Source organism: Benincasa hispida, chromosome 4, assembly GCF_027475165.1.
Source record: "Benincasa hispida cultivar pf3 chromosome 4, pf3_genome.v1.1, whole genome shotgun sequence".
NCBI classification, from domain to species: domain Eukaryota; kingdom Viridiplantae; phylum Streptophyta; class Magnoliopsida; order Cucurbitales; family Cucurbitaceae; genus Benincasa; species Benincasa hispida.
Genome location: NC_143481.1, coordinates 49,285,580 through 49,311,666, shown reverse-complemented (window position 1 = coordinate 49,311,666; position 26,087 = coordinate 49,285,580). Strand labels below are relative to the sequence as shown.

The following is a 26,087-nucleotide window of genomic DNA, read 5'->3' as shown; positions in this document are numbered from 1 at the left end:
ACTATAGATTGATTGTTTTTTAGAGGGATCAGTGGTACTAAGGAGTAAGATGTAATTGTAGGGGTAGAATGGTGATTTGACCCAGTTGTAGTTATGAGTAATTCATGAAGGTTGACTTACTAATAATTGGTTATATCCATGGACATAGAAATATTTTATAGTGCAAAGAGTGCAGTTGTGGATCTTTAGTGAAGTAATCCAAAGTTAATGAATGTTGATTAATCTAATTAAAAAGTTTAATTAATTAATCTTCAATCATTGGAGCTTTTATTCTACAAGTCCATTATGTCCCCTTGCTATCTCACTAAGGGTAAAACAAGGAATATTTAGTTCTTAAAGAATTTGAATTGTTCACATTCTAAGGGAATTTAATTAAGTGTATATGATACAATTAATATAATGTATATAGATACATTATATTATAAAGTTGATTTTGAATGAGATTCAAAATTAAACTATACAATAAGAGAATAATGTTTTTCAAATAAGATTCAAATATTAAATAATATGAATGAGATTCATATTATTGACTAAAGGTTAACTTTAATATGAATGAAATTTATATTAAAACTATAAGTTAAATTTAATATGAATTGGATTCATATTAAAAACTATAGTATATGAGATTCAAATGTACCATTAATTAAATATATGATATTTAATTAATTAATATTAATTAATTAGATTAATTAATATTTATATACTTAAATTAAATTAAATATTATTTAATTTAATTAAAAAATTAACTCCCCTACAATTGTAGGGGAATTAATGTAGGTTATTGTGAGGGAGGGGAATTATCTCCCTCCTCACTGCATATGCAAAATGGTCCACATTGATGAATGATAGAGTTGTGAATATGATAGTGGAAGCAATTTAGATAAAAAAAAAAAAAAAAAAAAAAAACTCTAATTACACTAATTTCATGGATTAAGCATGCTTGTTCATGAGGGGAAAAATAGGTTTAAGAACAACAAACTTTGTAGTTCAAAATTCTCCCTCTCCTCCCGATAATTTTGATCACGAACACGTCATGGACCACTACTAGAGTCTTCCTCGCTATTTTCGGCCTTAGAACAGATTATGGGATCCAAATTTGTGATGAATTTTAAGGAATTTCAGAGTCTGGATGTTCTTGGTTGAAAATTTTTTTTAGAGAGAAATTTGGCATTGATTCACCATAGAATTGCCCCTCAAATCTCATTCTTTTTTCTTCCATTTATAGAGTAAGTTATGCATGATGGGATTAACAACAAATTTTTCCACTTTTTTGGTGAAATTCATGTGGCAAGATGTAGATTAAGATAGTGTTTAAGCAAGTAGGTTGGTCAAAATCCATCTAAATCCACTAACCACTTCAAATTGAATTTCTTAAATTCAATTTTTAATTTAAATTTCCAAAATCCACTTTGAATTTAAAATTATTTTAAAATTATAATTAATTTAAATAATAAATTTTAAATAAAACAATTTTAAATATTTCAATATTTAATTAAACCTTTTAATTAAATAATAATTAATTAAACATTTTAAGTATTTAAATTATCAAATATTAAATTAATATTTTCACATTTAATCTCGACTTCTTTAAAAAAAATATTTAAATCAAATTTAAATATTCCCAACGCTCCTTGTCATTTAATTCATAACTAAATGACTATCGTAGATAACTAACCCTTATTCCTTTAACTGAATTCGACCGTTTCTAATTTGTTCATCACACTACTCTACGGTTTAACCCAAAATGAGCTAGCAGGGGAACCTAATGGACCTATAGATCATGAGCTCTAACGATCTGAGTTTAACCAACTAAACTCTTTAACCTAGTTAACCAACATTCGTTAACTACCAAGACACTCCACTAAAGACTAGTAGCTGCACTCTTCTCACTATAGATATATTTTTGTCCACTTGTTATAACCATGATTAGCAAGTCGATCATTCACAGGTTGTTTGTAATTACAGTTGGGTCAAAATTACCGTTTTACCTCTGTACTTACTTCTTGTTCCTTAAGTCCCGTTGATCCTCTAATGAACAATTGGTCTATGGTCTGACCATCAAATCGAGCCTCTCTTAGGCCAGTGAGAGGGTGGGGCATCCTGTTCAAGACTCGGAGTCAGCTTTAGGGGAACAACCTCTCTACTATCCCTAGAAATAGGTAGGAGTGAATTTCATCTCGCACCCTATGTCCCCAACTATCTACCCAGTCTTACCCTTAAAATAAGGGGGGCTTATTGAGCGACAAACTTAGGCCATTCCGACTCATGCAGATCTAAGAATAATCTCGAATAGATAGGAGTTCATAGTTAGCCCAGGATTTAGATCGAGATACCTAGGTCATCGTATTGAAATAGTCAGTCTTAATAGTAAATGGTGTTATAAAGTAAAAGTGATTATTTCGTAGTTCGGTCTTATGCAAACTCGTTATATAGGATACCCCAACTCACATGTCTCCACATGAATGATTCAAGATCATATCGTTTGTATCAAATACAAAGTGGGTTGCATCCAATAGTATCCCAAGATAAGGTAACCAGCCTTATCCCTACACTATAGACCATTTTGGCTATTTGTTCGAACTTGATCTATTTTTATGTTCGTACATAAAGTCCAAGTATTCATGATATAGCCAAGGGTTCTTAGTTTATTGGATTTAGGATTACAAATCACTAATTCAATAACAACTTTATTGAATAAACATTAATAACAACTTTATTGAATATATGATATGTTTTATTGTTTACAAACCACGAGTTTTATGAGTTTTAGGACATAAAACTCAACAATGAATACATAAAAGAAAAAAGTTCTTCTTGCTAAAAAGATTCTCTCAACACTAAAAATCTCTCGTCATTTAAAACTTACAAAGAAATGGTTTCTCTGCATAAACTTCTTTTTCCTTTAATCTTCCAAAAAGGTTCTCACAAACCTTTTTTTTTTTTTTTTTGTCGGAGAATAACGAGGAAGACGTAGTTGTGGTGTCCTATTCGTGAGATCGTTGAAGAGTTACTGAGATTGTAATCATAATGTGGAATTGGAGAAGATTGAAGAATTGTCGTCAAAGCTAACTCTCTTCTCTTAGAATTTCTTCTGTTTACAGCGTGCTTAGTTAAAAATATGTTTAATACTTCTCAGCTTTTTCTCTTATTTCAAAACATAAATTAAAAGTACGGGTGTTCATGCGCTTCCGCTATGGGATCTGATTCCTCCAATAAACATCTTAAATAAAGAAAAATAATTATGTGAAGAGAATGTGAAAAATTTTGTCATTTTCAATCTGAATGTCCAACTTTCCTGAAATGACAAAACAAGAGTTATGTGCTAACTCTTTCTGATGAAGAGTCAGATGAAGGTAATGAATTTGATGGGGATGTTAGAGCTCTTACCAGGTTCATTTCTATTGACAACTTAGAGGAAAGACCCCAGGAACACAACTTCCTTGTCTTTAGTGCCAAAGAAGAAGCTCTTGATGCATCTGTTGCAACTGCCCATCGTGATCTTTACAAAAAATTATGTAAACATAGTAAGGTTCTAGATATACATAAGTCTAGAATGGAGTCTCTAATTACAACAATGCAAGGCTCATGACAATCATATCTGATCATAAACGTGAACTAAACAAATTCAAGGCTAGGAAAGATTATTTATGCAAGTCAGTAAGAATGCTAAATTCTAGTACGGATAGTCTTAAACAAATTTTCACTATTGGAAAATTGAGTGGAGATGTCCGAGGTATTGGGTGCTCTGGATCCAAAACCCATAAAGGAAGACAGAGGTCCAACAAAGGGAAAAAAAATTGTGTTATTAAAGAGAAGGAACCATGCAATAGCAACCTGAAGGAAATTTACGGAAAAGATCCTTTAAGCAGAAGAAAAGATCGTCCCAAATTCCATTTTTTATGAATATAAAGTTTACAGTAAAAAACAACCTGATATGCATTTACTTAAAATTATAGCATGCTTTAAAACAAATACTTAGGGTTTCAAAAACCCTTACCTTTGAAGAATCTTTTCTTCAAGAACTCCCTCGTACAAGCCATGAATAGAACTCCTTCTCCACGTGGATCTCCTTCTTCAAGAACGGACACCACCACTCAAGAACGCTCTCTATTCTCTTAGGATAAAGGATTCAAGCAAGAGTTGTGGGCTTTGTTTGAATCCTTGGAAGAGGGAAAGGAGATGGAGAGAACAAAAGGAAAAGAAGAACTTTTCTTCTCTGATAATTTTTCAACGGAGAACTCTTCTCTCATAACAAATCCAGGAAATAGAATCATCTACAACCAACTTGAATCCCACGTATAATAGTTGAGAGAATGAGGGGAGGGAGTTGTAACTCCTTAACTTTAATTAATTTCAATTAAATTAATAAAACAATATATATATATATATATATATATTCATAAATACTTTATTATATATATACACTATATGTTATATCAAATATAACATATAGCCTATAGTTTTATATTGCATCAAATACAACCTAAACTATAAATTTTATTTTCTCTCAACAATACATGCATTTAATATAAATCACATTTATATTAAATTCACTAATATGAATCTCATTCATATAATTGATATTTGGATCATATCTAAATATTTAATTCCACTCAATATAAAACATATTTATATCTAAATTTAATTACATGAATCTCATTCATATAATTAGTATTTGAATCATATTCAAATTCCTCTCATCTATAATGTAACAAATACATTATAATTAATTATATCATATATAATTAATTCCCTCAATTAATTTGAACACTTCAAATTAATTCAAAGATTAAATCCCTGTTGAGCTACAGATGGGACCTTTTTGACCTGTAGATTGAAGCTCCAACGGTACTCGGATAATTAATTAAACTTTTTAATTAAATTATCCAACATTCGTTAACTGTCGGTCACTTCACTAAAGAGCGACAGCTACACTCTTCGCACTACAGATAAATTTTTGTGTCCATTGGATATATCAATCAATAGTGTAATGACCCTTCACAAATTGCTTGTAAGCACAGTTGGGCCAAAATACCGTTTTTCCTCTAGAGTTACATCTAACTCTTTAAGTACCATAAATTCCTCTAATGAACAATAAGTCATAGTCCCACTATGACCAAGTTCTTCTCGAGCCAGGAGAGGGTGTGGCCACTATGTTCAAGTCCCAAAATCAGCCCTTAAGGGCGCAATTTATCTACTTGCCCCTGCATCGGGGAAGAAGTGAATTCTGTCTTGTGTAACTGTGTTCCCAGCTCCCCAGTCAGACGAATTCCCAAAATTTTAGGCTTGTTGAGTTGGTAATCTGACTACTTTTACCCATACAAATCAAATGATTGCCTTCATGAGCAGGAGTTCACAACTCACTCAAGATTCAAGTCATGTCACCTATGGTCATCCTAGTGAAATGTAAGTCTCTATTATTAACGGTGTTATATAAAGAGATTAATCATTTAGTGGTCTGCCAAACTCTTTATATAGGATACCCCCGCTCACATATCTCTACATGAATGATAAGAATCAGATCATTTGTAGCACTACAACACTTGTAACATCTACAAAGCAGATCGTATATGTAGTGTCACTAGAATAAGGTACCCAGCCTTATCCATCTACTCCAGACCATTTAGGTTATTATTTAAATAAGATCAACGTGTATATCTCTACATACTTGTTTAAATTACATGAAATAATCTCGGATCTTAGTTTATTGGATTGAGTATATGCTTATAAAATAACACTTATTTTATTAACAACAATATGTTTATACAAAGTTTGCAAACTACGAGATTACAAAGAGATTTAGGACACCATTCCCAACACAACCAATGTGACTACTCAAAATCAAGTATCATCAAAATAATGATGAAAAAATCAGCAGGCAGTGAATATGTCATTAATGTGAAAAGAATGGACATATTATACCTCACTATTTCAAGCTATATGGCTATCAATCTCCAGGATCTGGCTCAAAGTTACCTATCTGATGTCTTAATATGAGAAACAGTCCTCCTCAATTCAACCAAGTATGGAGAGTAAAAAGGAGCTCAGGTTTTTGCAATGTTGTGCTTACCTCACTCAGATCCTCGACCAAAAGGGATTTTTTTTTTTTTTTTTTTTTTTTACAATGGGTGTTCAAGGCATGTGATTAGAGAAAAGAGCAATATTTTTTATCTCAAAGCTATTGGACCAGGTCAACTTACTTTTAGGGATGGTGCTCAAGAGAAAATTGTTGGCAAAGGCATATTAAAATATCCAGGCCTTCCTGTCCTTGATGATGTAATGCTTGTGGAAGGTCCCACTGCAAATCTCATTAGTATTAGGCAGCTTTGTGATCAAGGTTAGAATGTAAATTTCACTAAAGACAGATGTCGTCTTACAATCCTAAGGCTCTTATCATGAGAGATAAGCAGTCATCTGATAATTGTTATCTCTAGTCTCCTATTAATACTAACCACACTTGTTATTTGTCTAAATTTGATGAAACGACTCTCTGGCATAAACGCCTAGGCCATGTGAGCATCGAATCTATACAGAAAATTGCATCCAAAGATACTGTGATTGGTCTTCCTATCATACATAGAAATAAAAAGGTGATTTGCAGATATTGTCAAGCTGGAAAGCATATTAAAGTATCCCGTAAGCGGATTCCTGGGACTGTTACAAATTATGTTCTTGAACTGATTCATCTGGACCTCATGGGACCTATGCAAGTTAAAAGTCTTGGAGAAAAACACTATGTTCTAATTTGTGTCAATGACTTCTCAAGGTTTAGTTTATTAAGGAAAATTTTGATTCCTTTGTTGTGTTCAAAGTTCTACGTCTTCAAATTCAAAGAGAGAAAAGTCTCAATATTATGTGCATCCATAGTGGTCATAGCAACCGAAAATAGTCAATTTGCTAAGTTCTGCGTTGTTGAAGGAATAGGGGTGTACATGGGCTGGGTTGGAGGCATTTTGTAGACCAACTCGAAAATTCGGGTTCGCTTTAAATGAACTCTATCGATTCATTTTTTAAGGGTCAACCCAACCCAACCCAAAATTTTCGGGTTGGGTCACTGGTTTTTTTTTTAATTTTGAATTATAATTGTCATATTCTCTTTTTTAACATACACACGCACACACATATGGTCTAGTAGGTCAACCCGACCCTAAATGGGGGTAACTTGAGACTCTACCCATAATTTAATTTTTTTTAATATTTTCTAACCCTTACGGTTTGGTTTGGGTAGTCCGGGTTGGTTGGATTATCAAGTTTTTTAACACCCTTATGAAGGAATACATCATGAATTTTCTATCCACATCACTCCTCGGTAAAATAGGGCTGCTGAGCGCAAAAATCACATCTTACAGGAGATGGCTCGTGCTATGCTATATGCATATGATCTCCCCTATTATTTTTGGGCTAAAGCTCAGTATAGCTTGTCACGTCCACAATAGGGTTTCTCTACGTCTTGGCATTGACTGCATAAATTATGAAATTTAGAGAGGGAGAAAGCCTAGTATCAAATACTTTCATATATTTTGCAGTCCTTGTTACGCATCGATTGATCATGATCCAAGAAAAAAAAGAGACTCCAAAAGAGACAGAGACATCTTCCTCGAGTATTCAACAAATATTCGAGCATAAAGATTTACAACAAGCACACCAAAAGTGTCATGGAGTCAATTAATGATGCCATAGGTGATACAAATGGTGGAAAGGTTGCTACTACAACAGATGATGTTGAAAATGAGATTGTCACAACATATGCTCGTAAAGGAAAGGTGGACTATAACTAATGACTGAAAATATATATTTTACTTCTCTAGTGAAACCAAAGAATGTAGTTGAAGCCCTAAAAGATGAATATTGAGTGAATGCCATACAACAAGAATTGTGTCAGTTTAAAAGAAATCAGGTATGGCACTTGGTTCTGCATCCTTATCAAAAAATGTTACTGGAACCAAATGAATCTACAAAAATAAATCAGATGCAGATGGAGTTGTCACCAAAAACAAGGCTCATCTGGTAGCTCAAGGGTACTCTTAAATTGAGGATATTGACTTTGTTGAAACGTTTGCACGTCTAGAGGCTATAAGACTTTTGTTAAGCATTGTGTGTCTCTAAAAATTCAATCTCTATCAGATGGATCTTAAAAGTATCTTCTTGAATAGATAATTGATGAAGAGGTATATGTTGAACAACCTAAGGGTTTTATTGATCCTATCTATTCGGACCATGTGTACAAATTCAGGAAGGCCTTGTATGGCTTAAAATAAGCTCGTCGGGCTTTATATGAAATGTTGAGTGAATTTTTAATCAATAATGGTTATTTGAAGGCGTAGATAAAATCTTGATTGTAAAGAAACACAAAGGAAATATGGTGATTGCTCAAGTGTGTATGGATGACATCGTATTTGGAGGAATGTCGCAGGATTTGCTGGATCTTTTAGTAAAACAAATGCAAACAAAGTTCGAGATGAATATAGTTGGGGAGCTGACATATTTCTTGGGATTTCAAATTAGAAAACTGAAGAATGGGATTTTCATTTTCCAAAGCAAATATGTCAAAGCTATTGAGAAGAAAAATGGTAAGTACTCGTGAACTTGCTGATAAAAATGGTAAGTGCTCATTGTGGAACTCATACTTCTGAACCAAAGATAGTATGATACAAATAGAAAGCAAATCGTCAGAAGATGTTGGAGCCCCCTGAAGAGGATGTTCCTACTTTAGCCAGGGAAACAAGCCCTGATGCAATTTGAGAAGTCACTGAGACTCCTTCTCTAAATATCATTCCATCCCGTCCTGCCAAGCATAAAAGGTCTGGACGAGTAACCAAAGGTAAAGGAAAAAAGAAACAAGGGGAAACGACCCTTGCTCTAACCATGGAACATCTTGTTGGGCGAGGGGTTGTTGATCCCACTACTCAAAATCAAGGTGAATCTTTAATTCCTACTGATAGTAAACCTATTATCTCTGTTATGGAAAATGTTGTTGAATCTACTAAAACCTTGCATGCAATGTCTGTAATTGTGTCTAATGTGCTTGAGAAGAATCATGCAAAGAAAGAATCAAGGATTTTCGATGTGTCCAATCCTGTAAGTTGTACTGGCTTGAGTACTGAATTTGTAGATAGTGTTCTCAATACTGAAGGGGATAAATATAATCCTAGTGTTGGAGATCAAGAGACCATTAATGTTATTGCTACTGAAGTGCGCAACCATCCACTTGATGTTCTATTGAATGTCATTATATCTAGTGTGTTGAATGAGGTTGATAATGTCCAAAAGGGACTAGTCCAGGGGAGACTGTGTTGTCCACCACTCAAAACGTGTATAAGAATGTTAATCCTGTTGAGTCTAATAAAGTGGGTGCTAATGAAATTGTGGAAGAAAGTTCTGAAGATTCTGGTGATCAAAGTAAAAGTGGAGATGTGTCTGAATCTGCTGATGACATTTCAGATGACAATATCCCAATTAATCTCTTGAGACAGGGAGGGAAGAAGAAAGCAAGTGATGTTGGAGCAAGCTTCTCACCCGAGTGTTGAAAATGAACAGGGTTTTGATTCTAAATGGATCAATGAGGAAAATGAACAACCTGAGCATGAAAGCTCTCATGATAGTCCTTCAGGCTCAAAAGGTAATCAACCAGCTAAGCCTAACAGGAATAAGCCTTCTTTAAAATCGGTCCCAGCTGCCTCTAGATGGTATTTCTTTCCACATTGAAGACCAATGTAAAAGTGGTGAGAGATCTCTCAGAACAAGCATAGGATTGCATTGAAATTATGAAATTCATTGTCAAGGCTGACTTGGTCAGATTTGTTTTGAACCTTGGTGCCTACCGAAGAAAATTGGAATCGAGATTTCCATGAGCAGTGGAACAAGACTATTCCAAATTACAATCATGAATGAACATATATTTACTGTCGGCTCCAAACAAGCAATTATGCAAATCATACAGAAATTACAGTATGAAAATCTCAAATGAACAATGAGAAAAACTCTACGCACATAGGCAGAAACGTCTCCACGCTCCGTTGTGTGAACGCTCGAACAACAACAATCTTGAACGCTCGATCTACACAACCGCAACACAGTAACGAACACAGCACGAACACTTCGCGCTCGTCCTCAACGAACGCCTCGGCCACGAACTCTTCCACAACACGAACGGCCTCCACAGCACCACGAACAGCCTCCAAAAAACCTCGACGGTGTCGAGTTGAGTATGACACCACCAACAAGACTACCTTGGTATTCTCGGTGTGAGAATCTAGAGGGTGGCCTCTGTTTGGACTTGGTATGAGGCAGACGAACGGAGGAAATACCAATCGCATATACGACTGGGCAAGTGGGAGATGGCGGATACCCATCGTATAGGTCGATGCCTAATCGTTTAGATAAAGCTAAGCGATCGTCTAGCAAAATCTATGCGATCGTTTAGCTCATCGCTTAGCTCGGTCTGTCGCCTACAGACTCTACACGATTGTTTACCTTGGGCAAGTGATTGTCTAGCACAGCTATGCGATCATTTAGTAAATATTACGCGATCGTTTAGCTCGCCACTGCACGATCGTTTAGCTCGCCCAGCCATCGTTTAGTAAATCTTTATTTACTTGATGACTAAGTGAGTTTCTTTTGTGCAGAGAGAAAACTCAAAACGTTTTCAATCTTTTGTAAAACTTCTTTTTTGAAAATAGGAAAATCATTTTTCTTTTAAACTCACGGTTACCATGATTCAATAACCACCCACTACTTTGGTTATTTAAAAGAAAAAGAATTAATTATCCAATAATTAATATTATTATAAACATAAATGATAACCAACTTATCATACTATATTTATAACCTATAGTTTTAATATTTCATCTCATGAAACATATAAACCATAGTTCTTTTTCTATTCCATGGTACTTAATGTAAATCTCATTTATATCAATCCTCCACTAGATGTATCTTATACATCAAATCGATTATATCATATATAATCAATATACCTTTTGTCAATTTGAACATTTCAAATCAATACCCATAATTGATCCTCAACTAAATTCATTGAGCTACCAAGGGGACCTCATGGACCTGTAGCTCGAAGCTCCAATGGTACTTGAATAACTGACTAAACTCTTTAGTCACGGGATCCACCATCCGTTAACTGCCATGCACTTCACTAAAGACCAATAGCTGAATTCTCCTTACCACAGATATATTATGTGTCCATCTTAACCAATCAGCAGTGCGACAACCCTTCACAGATCGCTCGTACATACAGTTGGGCCAATAACCGTTATGTCCCTATAGTTACATCTGTCTCCTTAAGTACCACCGATCCCTCTAATGAACATAAGTCATAGTCCTACTATGATTGAATCTTCGCTTCCAAAGAGAAGTTGTGGCCACTATGTTCACGCCCCAGAATCAGCCATTAAAGGAGCAATCTCTATACTTATCCCTGCTTCGGAAAAGGAGTGAATTCCATATTGTGGATTGAGTTCTCAGCTCCCAGATCAGACAAGTCCCCAAAAAGATAGGCATGTTGAGTTGGCAATCTGGCTACTCTCACCCATACTAATCAAATGACCGCCCTCAAAGGCAGGAGTTCCCAAAACACTCAGGATTGAGGTCGTATCACCTATGGTCATTTAGGTGAGATATAAGTCTCTAGTATCAACAGCGTTATATACAGAGTCTAGTCATCTCGTGGTCCAGGTCTTATACAAACTCTTTGTATAAGACACCCCCGTTCGCACGTCTCCACATGAATGGTCAGGATCTACCATCTATAGAAGTTTATAATACTTGCAAACCTCTACAAAGCGGGCCGTATCCGTAGTGTCACCAGGATCAGGTATCCCACCTTAATCCTTATACTACAGACCTATTTAGGTTATCACTTAAAGCATGATCCACTTGTATATCACATATACATGCTTAAGTTCACATAAGATAACCAAGGAGTTTTGTTTATTGGATATGAGTAAATGCCAAAATTAAATAACATTTATTTATTCATTGAACAATGTGTATCTTTACAAAACAACGAGATTTCGGGAGAATTAGGACACCAATCCCAATACCTACTACCCTCGTTTAATTTGTGAGTTCTATGGGAATCTGCCTAGTTAGTTTGTGAAGGCAGATAGTCCTGATTTCTGCAAGGTTCATGTGCGAGAACATTATTTCATTTTCTTACTGCGTTGATAAATAAGTTCCTAGATCGTTCTGCCTCTTACTAAACAGAGATCATCAATGTCTAATTTGTTTTTTAATTGACTAAAGGAGTTAAAAGAACTAAGCCTAAAAAGGAACAATTACCATGTGTTGGCCTAAGTGTCAAATATGTTCTGCTACACAAAATTGGTACTGAAAATGGTGTCCTTCTACTCGTAAGTTTGGTTTTTCCACCAGTCTTGCCAGCTTGTTGTATCAGATTGGCACCGGAGCACAATTCAATTATGGTGTGTGTTTTATAAGCTAGATAAACTGGCATATTGGATCTCAAGCGACAAAAGTCCTTTTATGCTTCCTCGTCTCATTTATGGGATTCTATTGGCTTAAAAGCTTGACATTTTAATTGTAACTAACGTTCCTAGACCCGTTCCTTTAGCAATTTCCTTCAGTTATCAATTGTATCAAGGCAAGCATGTACCTAACCTTATTCACATTGAAGTTCCTGTTACTGAAAGTGGTCTAACTTGGGTGTTCCCATAGACTCCTTATGTAAAAAGACATTTTATGTGTTCACCAATGAGTCAATGGAGCTTAGCCTTTTGCTTCATTGAATTACTACGAGAAAACGTGAAGTTGATGATCTATTAACCTTACTTTGTGGGTTTGCAGTTGATCATGATCAAGGGACTAGCTCTGGTGCATAGGATGTTGATGCTGCTGCGAATGACTCATGTTTTTGTTTGGAGTTTGGTTGTATGGTTCTCTAGTTTTTGCTTTTTTTAAAGCATGTCAAAGGGGAAGATGTTTGGTGGTTTGGTGATGTTTGTGGTGTTTGTCATATGTTGGCAATATTTTTCTAAAATGGGCATATGCCTTTTGGGTTATCTCTAATTTGGCTTATCTAACTAAGGAATATTTTCTAGAAGTGTTGTTTCTACATAATACTTTCTATATGTGAAAAATATTGTCTGCAATATTTTTACAGATCTTTTTTCTTCTCTGTATAAAACTATTTTGGAAGTTCACTAACCCATATGTGTGTCCACTATGCATATTTAAAGATTCTTAGTTGTTTGATCAAGGTTGGCCATTTTCACGAAAGATATTGAGTGTCATAGTCTTGTGAAGTTCTTCTGTCGTAAGTATATTCTATCAATCTTCAAAGACATTGAAGATTTTATTTACCGTAAGCTTAAATACATACTCTAAGCTATTTGTGTGCTACATCAGTAGACTTGTTGAGAAGGGATTCTCAAGCTTAAGGGGAGCCTAAGTTGAATAAGTGAAGTGGTCTTTGCTCGAGAAAGAAGGATAGAGCTCAAGTTAGAAGGAGTCTCATGATTTAGGGGGCACTTAATTAAGTCTGGCAAAGAGGAAGTCTCAATCTTTGGGTGAGCCTAAGATGTTCTTTATTGATATTACTACTTAGGGAGAACATAAGTTTTCAAGAGAGGGTGTCTCTCATTTAAGGGGAGTCTAGGTGAACGAATGAGTGATTAAGCTCTATAGAGATCATTGTAATCTAGTTGTCATTAAAGATAAGTACTATGTTGTAATTTCTTATCTTCTTTATTAATGAAGTTATCTTTCTCGGACACACTATCCCCCGAAAGTAGGTGTTATTCAACGAACTGGATCACCAATTCTTGGTGTTTCTGTTATCTGCTATTTATGTTTGTTGAATGTTCTGTGGAATGCTCAATTCTCATAACAACGTTTGACGTTCGGTAGGTACTTCCATATTATTTTCATAATGAAATATTTTTTTCATTGCAAACTTTGCATTAAACGAATTTTTCGTCGCAAATTTGTAGCGAAGAAATATCAATTTTTCTTGTAGTGAAAGATTGAAAATATTGAAATAGAAGCTTATCGACATTTTATTTCTATATTTTTGTAGGTGACTGGTTATTATGAAATATATTTGAAAAGGGTTCACCATGGAAGAAATTATGGGCTTATTTGGTAGAGAATTTGAAAACATAATTTTGAAAACAGATTTATATTTCATATTTTCATACATGTGTTTGGTTGCACAATTCAGAAATTAAATTCTAATTTAAACAATAGCAAATTAGTCGTAGTTACCCACTAAATATTAGGTGATAATAAACTATTATTAATTTATTTATGAACATGGCCTTGTGTTTAAAAAACAATCTATAGTTATTATTTTGTAATATTATAAAAATTATAGGATAAATTAAAATTCTTCTCACAATGGTTTGGAAAATTTTAAAATTTAGGTCTTATAGTGTATAATTAGAAATTACCACTTATAGTTTTATAAAAGCTTCACAAATAGACCCTAGAGATTATTTAAGAAGATTTAACTAACTATAAGGACTATATATGAAGTTATTATCAAACCATAGGAACTAAATTCTAAATTTTAAAATTATATGGACTAATTTTTAATTTTATCAAAATCATAAAGACCAAATTTGAAATTTAACCTAATTTAAACCTTGTATAGAAGAAAAAGGGCATCAACAACTTTTGGAGGAAAAAAAATATATAAATATCTTAAAAACAAATGGCAATGTTGAGGGTAGTTTTTGTAATTTAACAAGAAAAAAAGAAAATAATAATTAATTATCATGAAAGAGTTAAATGGCCACCGATTCTTTTTCCTTTTATTGGAGTTTCCGACCACCGCTTCTCTCCCACTTTGTAATTTCCTTTTATTGAGAACTTCACTAATTTCACTCTTCCTTTTAGTTAATCTTCCTAATAATAATGTTGTAACATAGCAAGAAATCATACATAATAACCCATTTAACTAACTACCCTTCATAGTAATAATAATTATTATTATTATTCTAATAAGAGTTATTAAAATGCCCTAAATCGGTTGTTCGAAAAATTTGTATTTATCCTATTTATATTATTTACGATTTTAACTCTAAGATGGATAGGAGTGCATTATATAAAACTCTCTAACTCTAGAAGATGTCTCTACTTTGTAATCGGAATTGTTCTCTCTAATTAGAGGTGTTCGTAGGTTGGATTCGGTTGGGTTAAATTGAGTTGAAACACTTTTTAGACCCAACCCAATTGTTCGAATTACAAATTTCTTCAACCCAAATAATCTTTATTAAATGATGAGTCCAACCCAACCCAACCATGAAACACTTGAGTTTGGTTGATTTGGATTACTCGTATCATTTATTTCATTTTTTGTTATAAGAATAAGTAAAAAAGTTTATTTAATTATTTATATATATTGAATTAAGATTAACAACTTATTCTCAATTTGTAATATGAAAATTGTCATTACAAAGTGCTATAAAAAATACTTTTAAGAGTTGTTGGAGAATAAATTATAGAAAAAAAAAAAGTTAAATAAAATTAAAATAAATATATGCATATATAATTGTACCATAAGTTAAAAAAAAAATACATACTTTTTAAAATTAATAATAATTTCTGGTTGGTTCGAGTTGGGTTGGATTATAATAGGTAAACTCATAAACCAACCCAATCCGTAAAATTTTAATTTATTTGAACTCAACCTAATCTAAATGAGTTAATAACCCAACCCAAACCGTACGGGTTTGATTGGGTTGATCGGGTTTTTCGAGTCATCAGGTTTTTTGAAGACCCCTATCTCTAATAATAAATTGTTTTCCTTTACATGTAGACACAACTGATACTGTTAGTGAACACGTAAATCTCGGTGTTGATTATTTACTATTGACGTTTTTTTCTTTTTAAAAAAATGGTCAAATACTAGTTGTGGACAGAAATCAGGCACACACTAGCTAGGTGCAAAATTTGTCTTCATCTCCCTTGTGAAAAATAATGAATAGTGTCAATATTGTGATAATTATTAGCTGCCTATAAACAGAGAGAGATTCCCATAAGCCATTTCCACACCACTACCCAAAGAGCTTTGAGGAAGAAGAGAAGAAGCAGCCAACAATGGAGGAGAAGGTCAAGAAACAAACAAATACAAACCATGTTGAAAGGAAGAAAGGTGGCCTTATTACTATGCCATTCATCTTCGGTATTCTTCTTCTTCTTCTTCTTCTAGATCTGTTTTTTTTTTTTTTTTGTGTTATTAAATTGATTATAGTGATTTAAAATTGTGGGTTGATTGTGGTGAATAATAATGAAGCTAATGAGATTTGCGAGAAGATTGCTGTGGTTGGTTTTAATACCAATATGATTAGCTACTTGACGAAGCAGCTTCATATGCCATTAACTAAAGGAGCCAACACCATCACTAATTTCAATGGAACCGCCAGCTTGACGCCGCTCATCGGAGCCTTCATCGCTGACTCTTACGTCGGCCGTTTCTGGACCATCACCGTCGCCTCTATCCTTTACCAAATTGTAAATTTTCCTTTTTCACTCTATATTTTTTTACCTTCTAATTTTACTTTCTAACCATACCAATTTCTTTTTTTATTATTTTCTTTTAAAAAAACATTTTTATAATAGGGAACAAAATTGCCCATACTTTTTTTTGTTTTTGTTCCACCCTTTTTATGGAAAAAAGGGGTAGATGAGATTTGAACCAACCACAGCAAAAAAGGCTAATGAGATTCAAAAGTTTTTATTCATTTTTTTTTTTTTAAGTATAACAAACTGGATAGAGGAGATTTGAACTCTGACGTTAAGAAAATGAGTACATATTAATTTCTACTTTTGTTTTTAAAGAATAATACATTTTTTGTCCTTAGATTGTTTCTCTAGTTTCTATTTGGTTCCTATATTTTAAAATGTTACACATTTAATCCTTAAGTTTTGAATTTTGTTTCAATTTAGTCCCTAAGTTTCAAAACATTATAATTTTACTCTTGAGATTTGAGTTTTAATTCAATTTGGTCCGTGCATTTCAAGATTTTACATTTTTAACCTCAATTTTTTATTAAATACTTACTTTCAATCATTGATGCCAATTTTTATTAATTAATCAAAAATAATTATAAGTGAAATTTTAAATTTAATTTTAAAAGTAATAAAAACAGCGAAACTTAATTTATTATATTTCTTTTAACGAGTTTTAATTTATTAATATAAATTAACTCCAAAAGACGAAAAGTGAGTATTTAATAAAAAAAATTGAGGTTAAAAGTGTAAACCTCGGACATAGGGACCAAATTGAAGCAAAATTCAAATATCAAGGGTAAAATTGTAGCATTTTGAAACCTAGTGACTAAATTAAAACCAAATTCAAAATTTAAGGACTAAAGGTGTAACAATTTGAAATCTAGAAACTAAATAGAAACTAGACCCAAAATCTAAAAACCAAAAAGATATTTTTCTCTTGATTTTATTAAATTTGTATGAGTATAGAGTAGTGGGAAAAATGTATAATCTCAATCTTTTTTAATTAAGAAAATCTAATAGTATAATACACAACCTTCCAACCATGAAAAAATAAATTTATATTCAGTGAAGATTAAACTTTAAAAGTTTAATTATTAGATAAATATGGAATTTCATTTTGAAATTAATTGACAATAAGAGAATAACATATATATTCTACAAAAATGGAGAGGTCTTGTTAATTTTTTTAATTTGGGATCTTCATTGTCTCTTAAGATGGTCCCTTTTTAGGTTCACCATTATTTTTTTGGGAGAGATTCTAATTTTTTTATTGAGTAACCATTTGTGTTTCTTACCGCTCTTTTATCCTATTTTATTTTTTGTCCATAAAATTTAAATGAATATTCCGTCCAAAAAAAGAAAAAAAAAAAAAGATATCTTTTTATCATATTTAACTGTCAAATTCTTAGTTGAAGTAAAAAAGATTCCTCTATTTTTAAATTCAAACTTTCTACACCTATTAAAACAAAATTCAAGTTCAAAATGTCAATATATTATTGAGCTCTTGAAGAGGAAAAAGCAAGAGTACACCAAACATTTTTCTTAAATGTCAAAAAAAAAAATTTAAAAATAATAAAAGAATTATGTTTTTTTAATTAGTAAAAGAAAGGAATTATTACCCGAAAAAAAAAATATTAATTGAATAATTAGTCGTACCAATAATTGTGGTGTTGGGCATGTAATAGGGAATGATAACTCTAACGACATCCGCGGTGGTGCCGGGGCTGAGGCCGCCGCCGTGCAAGGGCGGAGAAATATGCGAAGAAGCCAGCGGAGGACAATTAGGAATACTATACTTCTCTCTGCTGTTAACGGCGCTGGGGTCCGGGGGAATCCGGCCGTGCGTGGTGTCGTTCGGGGCGGACCAGTTCGACGAAACGGATCCAAAGCAAGGGACAAAGACATACAAATACTTCAACTGGTATTATTTCGCGATGGGAGCGTCGATGCTGGTGGCGGTGACGGTGCTTGTGTACGTGCAAGACAACATTGGTTGGGGATGGGGATTTGGAATTCCCACAATCGCCATGTTCCTCTCCATTCTCACCTTTGTTGTCGGGTACCCCATTTACAGGCACTTGGATCCTTCGGGTAGCCCCTTTACCCGCCTTCTACAGGTGGCTGTTGCTGCTTTTAGGAAGAGGAAGCTCCATTCTCCCTATCATTCTAACTTGCTTTATCATAATCATGACATTGATGACCCTATTTCTCGAGATGGCAAGCTTCTCCATACTAAACATATGAGGTATCTTTCCATCTTATCTTTTTACTTTCATTCTCAATTTTTATTTTTATTTTTTTTAATTGTTAATACCATCTTTTCCACTCATTTTAACCATTTTATGAACCATAAAACCAAAGTTTAGTTGTTTGGAACACTAAATTAAGTTGGATATGATAGTTCATGTTTAGGGTATATACTATTTTAGTCTGAATTACAAATGAGAAAATGTGATACTTACAACATTATAGATAATCAGGATTTTCAAATATATATTGTAACTAAGTGTGAGTTATAATAATTGGGAACTTCAACTATTATAACAAGAGGTTCGAATATTTGGTCGACTATAATAGTCCATTTCATCTAAGTCAGTCCCTAAATTAAATCCCAATTATTTTAAAAAACAAAATACCTATTTGTGGGTTTTATGGAATCTAATATCATGTTAAATCATTAATCAATTCAAAAGTTTAAATTTAGTATTGCAGTAGATCTAATTATATATCAACACTTCAATCTATGGGGTTTCAATTTTTTGTTTTAATTCACCTTGAAACTTCAAATTTGTGTGTACTAAGTCTGTTACATATTTAATATTTTATGAAATTAATAGATCTATTAAACATAAAATTGAATTTTGTGTTTAATAGAATCCTCGACTTTCTATTATTTTTTTATATAATAGATTTATGAATTTTTAAAATTTTCAAATAAGGTCAAATATTCAACTATATATCATACCAAATTGAAATTTTTGAATGTATAGAAGTCTTTAAAAAAATTCAAAGACTTACTAGGTTCAAAAGATTAAGAAGTTTAACTTAAGATCCGTTTGGATTGACTTGAGAAAAAAATACTTTTTAAAAAAGGAAAATTATTTCAAATGATAAAACTGTTGCAAATATTTAAAAGATATAGCAAATTTTTCGAATTATCAATGATAGATGCCAATAGACACTAATAGACTTCTATAGTGTCTAACGCCTATCATTAATAGTTCCAAAATTTTGTCATATTTTATAAATATTTTGATTTATTTTTCTATATTTAAAAACAATCATTTAAAAAACTTATTTTTATTTAAATATTTTTTATAGAAATGATTAAAATAAATTTGAAAAAATATTTTGAATAGTTATAAAAAAAAATTAATTTTTTTAAATTATTTATTTTTTAAATTAAACACTCGAGAATATATTTTCGATGTATATCTTTAAGATAAACTTGAGTTATTCAAAATAAGTAGGAGGATTCTTTTCTTTTAAAGAGTAATTTATATGGTAAATTAATGACACAATGTACAGTTTGAAAGAAAAAGATGGAATTGTTTTGTCAGAGTCTGAGTCTGATCAACTCTGGCCTCTTTTTGACCAACTCACTACAATTTTGATTTCATTTGTCTTTTTTGCTAGACAACAAAACCACCTCTGTTTTGCAAATTCATTTCCAAGGCTTATCTTTACCAAATGCCCAAAAGTTTTAATAAATAAAAATAAACCTAGACCCTCATTGTTTTTCATTTTTCCACAATTATCTCTTTCTCAAACTTTCTACCCTCCACAAACATATACATATTGTTTCTTACTATATATGTGGCCAATTTTGAATCAAACACCTTTTTATATTTTTACACACTAAGTTTGAGTTATAAAAACAAAGAGTGGTTCCTCTTTCTCTAATGAAACCTATATCTTGTAGGATTCTGTCTTTCCTTTGTGATTATTGGATGTTAATAACTCTCACTTAGATGATTGATTTTTTGTAAATTCTTTTGATCTCTCTTTTTTATAATATGTTCTTTAGAAAAGAAGTTGAATTATATTTACATTAGAATAAGTAAAAAACTTAGTTGCTCCCTTAGATGTACCTATCTTAGTACAGCCCAAATATAGTCTAATAAAATACTGACATATGGCAGTCTTATTTTTAAAAAAATTCATTTTAATTTCTTTTTTATATGGTAAAAAACTAGGAAGTATGAGTTTGGTACCGCCTTTTCTCTTATAATAATATATGTTTCATAAAAAATAAAAAATAAAAAAATCTTTATTTGTTAATATTTTTTTTATCCTCTATATTAATTGTGTACCATGATGAGTTTGTGATGTGTATTAGAATATAATTTTGAATCAAAATCCAAATACTCATAATTCTCAAAATTATTTTTATTATCAACCAAACATTATTGAGACGTTTGGGTATAAGGAATTGGTTATTATAGTCCTAGATTACTATAGTTGGGTTAGTTTGTATTTTGGGTATAGATTATTTTAGTTTGGGTTATAATAGTTTGTGTTTGAAGTGTAAACTATTTTAGTTTGAGAAGAAAATAGTAAATATTGTAGCAAAAAATAAAAACATTTTGAATATAAAATAGTAAATATTGTAGCAAATGGAGGTTTTGAATAGTGTTGACGGTAGCTAATTGGAGAGTAGAAAATATTTTTTTACTATAGCAAGAGGTGATTATTATAGTCTTAGGATAGTTTCTGCCCCAAACGCTCCCTATGAAACCAAAATAATTGAAGGTCAAATACAATTGTAGTCACTAAGTCTCTGATAATTATTTAATTCTAAATTTTTGAAAAATTAAGATTATAAACAATATTATTTTCATCTATTATTGATTTATTTGTTTTGTTATCTAGATTTTAGAAGTGATTTGAAAACTCAAGTTAAGTTTTAAAAACTTTATATTTAGTTCAACTATGATTAAAGAAGTTGTAAGTAAAACAAGCAAAAATTTTCAAAAATCAAAAACCAAATGGGTATCAAGAAGGGTCTGAACATTTAAGTTTGTGTTTAAAATGATCTATTGTGTCTCTATGTTATCAACTTTATGTCTAATAGAATCTCTAAGCATTAAAAATGTGTAATAGATCCAAAATTGACTTATGTGATGGAAAAATAAATTTTATGTTTAATAATACCCATTTGGCCTACTGAGTGAAGTTAATATGTTGGAGTTAGTTTATTTTTGGATTGTAGAGTTGTAAGATTGGTTCTTCGATAAACTGTGCAAACTTCAATAATGTTTACTATTGAAATTAAGTTGTTTAACACTAACTTAAGAAGTTGGTGGACCAAACAGCCCCTAAACTTTTAAATTTATGTCTAGTAAGCCTGATTTTAAAACTTTTGAATCGATCAAAGATATATGAAACAAAGAAAAAACAAATATCTTTTGGGCACAAAGTTAAAAAGTCAAACCTATATTAGACACCTCTTAAAGTTTAGGGAAACGGTTAGACACAAACTTGAAAATTCATTAGCTTAATTACTCGAAACTTGTAGTATAACCTTAAATAAATAAATAACGGTAATTTTTACTCTCATCCAAATAAAAAATTATTCAAGGCGACAACCACAATCCAGAGACTAAATGTCAACTCGAAAACTTGTATGCTTCTACTAACAACTCAATGCAAATTTGAGGTATCTTTTTGTAATTCTCTCTCATACATCTATCCATACAAAACTAACAATCACATTGTAACGACGTAATCGAAATACGATGCAGATTTCTAGACAAGGCAGCCATAGTGACAGAAGAAGATAAGGTGAAAATGGGCCGTGAAGACTTAGAAAAGCCCAATCTATGGAAACTAAACACAGTCCATCGAGTAGAAGAGCTAAAATCCGTAATCAGAATGGGCCCAATTTGGGCCTCAGGAATCATCCTAATCACAGCTTATTCTCAACAATACACATTCTCACTCCTTCAAGGTTCAACAATGGACAGACATTTAACAAACTCCTTCCAAATCCCAGCCGGTTCCATGACCGTCTTCACCCTTCTCACAATGCTCATCACCGTTGCCTTATACGACCGCATCTTCGTCCCCATCGCCCGTAAATTCACCGGCCTCGACCGCGGTATCACCTTCCTCAAACGCATGGGCATTGGCCTCGTCATCTCCATCTTCGCCACATTCATAGCCGGCTTCGTCGAGCGAAAGCGCAAGCATGTCGCCTTCACTCACGGCCTCGAAGATCACCCGGGTTCCACCATCCCCATCTCCGTCTTCTGGCTCGTCCCGCAGTATAGCTTGCACGGGATGGCGGAGGCGTTCATGTCGATTGGGCATCTTGAATTCTTCTATGATCAGAGTCCTGAGAGCATGAGGAGCACTGCCATGGCTTTGTTTTGGACATCAATTTCGGCTGGGAATTATTTGAGTACTTTGTTGGTTACGTTGGTTCATAAGTACAGTGCAGGGCCTAATGGGTATAATTGGATTAGGAATGATAATATTAATAAGGGGAAGTTGGAAAATTTCTATTGGTTGGTTACTCTTTTGCAGGTTCTCAACCTTGTTTATTATATTGTTTGTGCAAAGTTTTATACTTTTAAGCCTTTGGAGGTTCAGAGGAAAGTTGTGGATAGCTCTAAGGTGGATGAACTTCAACTTGTGAACCCTGTCTAGATTTCATTCACTTTCTTACCATCATATACTTGTTACTACTACTTCATATCCAATGCTATAATAATTGAGAATATATAATGTTTAATGTAGTTCTATAATGGATATCAAAACCGTCGAGACATTAGTTACTCCTTGAAAGTATTGAACTCAATTACTATTAAGTTGCTTTCACTCGACATGTATCGAGTTGCAACTAATATGGTTATAAACTAAAGAAAATATGATGGGTGATGTTAAGGAAGATGTGAGTAAGATGCATGTACTAGCTAAAATTATAAAGCTGTCAATAGTAATTATATAAATAAATTATAAAGAACGTCGAAGCAGTTGCTCAATTAAAACTTGTCATTTGGCAAATAATTCTTTAAAAAGAAAAAAAAGAATTGTTCTTATTTTTTATTTTGTGGGTTAAAAAAAAGAGGATGCATGTGATTAGGTGCAGTCTAGGTTATACGTAATCATTACTCTAAATTATATATGTTTCAATTTTAAGTAGAGTATATTGTAATCGATATGTGCCCTGAACTAGGTTGTTCGTATATTTGGCCTTTGCTTCGAAGTATACTCAAGAGGCTAAACTATTGAAGGGGTTCACATTGGATGCACGTTTGAACTATTTGAGTGTTAGAGAACGAAGTGAGTAGAAAAGAAAAGTAAAGGATTCTACATAAATTCTATTTTCTTTCCCTTTTTTCAACAGCGAACTTCAAGTAAAAAAAAAAGGGTAATATTGAAACTTCAACAATGGTGGGAGGTTGAAAGAAACAAGATGGTAAGCGATTGGTATGGAGCAACTCTCGCAGTTTTCAGTTCACCAAAATGTGGTTATTAGTTGGAAGCTTCACAAATGGGCCAATTAAACAAACTTGGGTTAACCATTGGGCCTAATCACGATTATCAATAGAAAAAAATTGCTGGTCAAGATGGATGCTCAATTAGAAAAATGACGGAGAAGAAATAGCAAAATCCGGGTGTGTCTTTTGATTTTTATCAAAAAAAAATAGAAACAATAAGATATTTGGCAAAAGTATACCGTGCACAAAATCGGGGTATGTCTTTTGATTTTTGTCAATTAACCATTTTTCGAGTATTGTGTAATTCCTATACAGTGTATAACTTCTCAATAGAAATACAGTGTAAAAGGAATCAACTGTGTAACAATTCTAATATAAATATGACAGATTTTTCTCCCATTTTAAAATTTTGAATTGGCGGTTTCATATATGTTTTGATTTGATTTAACCACTAATTTAAAATATTCAGAACTAATCAATCTTTAATTTATTTATAACCATTTTAATTTTAATTTATGATATATCTTTAGATTTTACATTATTTTATTTGTTTTTTTATTATTTTAAATTCAAATTAAAATTTTTCATCTTCATTGAGATTTTACTTAATATTTTATACATATTATCATCTAACAAACTATATATTTCATTTATATTTTATCATTTTTTTTGTAATTTTTTAATCACCTTTTATTCATTATCATCTTATTATATTATTATATCATTAAATTTTTTTTTTTACGAACAAATAAGTATTCACTTTTGCAATCTTGCTGATTTTGTTAGGGCTTCTTTCTTAAGTTTTGTGACGGATGAAATTATAAATATAGTGTAATTATTGAGTTAAATGAAAATGGAATTATAAATACAATGAAAATAAAATTATGAATAAAGTGTAATTGTAAATAAAATAGTTGATTTTTACTTTCCTGATTTTTCTACCCAACTTATATTTGAATTGATATTTTATTATCAAATTAGATTTTCTCTAACTATTATGAATTAATCACAATAAACAAAAACTTATTGATTTTTCTTTTCAATTTCTATTTGAATTTATCTAACTAACTCTCGATTTGTTTAAAAGTTTGTTAATTTGATTTTTTTTCATATTTTTTATGTTTCCAACTTTTCATATAGAAACTCATAAAAATGACTTGTTGTACTTGAAAAAAAATATAAAAATAGAAATTAAACTTTATACATTTGAAACATGTATATATATATATATATATATATTTGTTCAATTTATTATAATCTCTCTTTTTACGTCAAAAAAGAACCCACTTCACCACAGTGAACTCCCCTCAACCACTCTCCCACTCACTGCAATGCAGGAGAGTTAATTTATTATATAATTTAAATTTAAATCAAATCAAATTAATTTAATTTAATATTAGTTAATTAATAATTTATTTATTTATTTATTTAAAAGAAAAATTTTCGCAGATAAAAAATGTCAAACTAATTACAAAGATAGCAAAAAAATACAGATAGAAACTAATAGACTTCTATTAGTTTTATCATTGATAGATCCGCCGCTATAAGATTAATTGTGGTTATTTTGTGTAATAGTTTCCCTTATTTTTCAATTTTTTAAAATTCCAATGATATATATTTTAATCATATTCAAACATACTTCTCTCTCATAACCAATAGTTTTAACCTGAATCTCATTTACATTAACTTTTAACATATAATTTTAATATGAATTTCATCCATATTATTTAATATTTGAATATCATTCAAATATATTTAAATCTCTCATATTATATAGTTTCAATTTGAATCTCGTTCAAAATAAACTTTATATTATAATATAATATATTTATATACACTATACTAATTGTATCATATACAACTAACATATATTCCCTTAATCAATTTGAATATTTCAAATTCTTTCAAAACTCTTGGTCCTTGTTTTACCCGTTGTATGCTAACAAGGGAACCTAATGGACTTACATATTATAAGCTCCAATGATCCAAGATTTAATTAATTAAACTCTTTAATTAAATAAAATCAACATTCATTGGCTATATGACAAACCACTATAGACCCATAGTTATACTCTTATGCACTGGAGTGAAGGAATCCTAAGGTCCACAGTGGAAGCGGTGATCATCCCAATTTCAATTTTATCACATAATACA

General features: G+C 31.9%; 1 protein-coding gene across 1 annotated transcript; it reads left to right on the top strand.

Moving 5' to 3' along the window:
* Positions 1 to 15,890: 15,890 nt before the first annotated feature.
* On the top strand, positions 15,891 to 23,212 carry LOC120075361 (Major facilitator superfamily protein). The gene is made up of 4 exons (XM_039028682.2): positions 15,891 to 16,159; positions 16,271 to 16,488; positions 18,174 to 18,733; positions 22,233 to 23,212. The coding sequence occupies exons 1-4, from the start codon at positions 16,075 to 16,077 to the stop codon at positions 23,137 to 23,139; spliced, it is 1,770 nt and encodes a 589-aa protein (XP_038884610.1). The 5' UTR covers positions 15,891 to 16,074; the 3' UTR covers positions 23,140 to 23,212.
* The last annotated feature ends 2,875 nt before the right edge of the window (positions 23,213 to 26,087 follow it).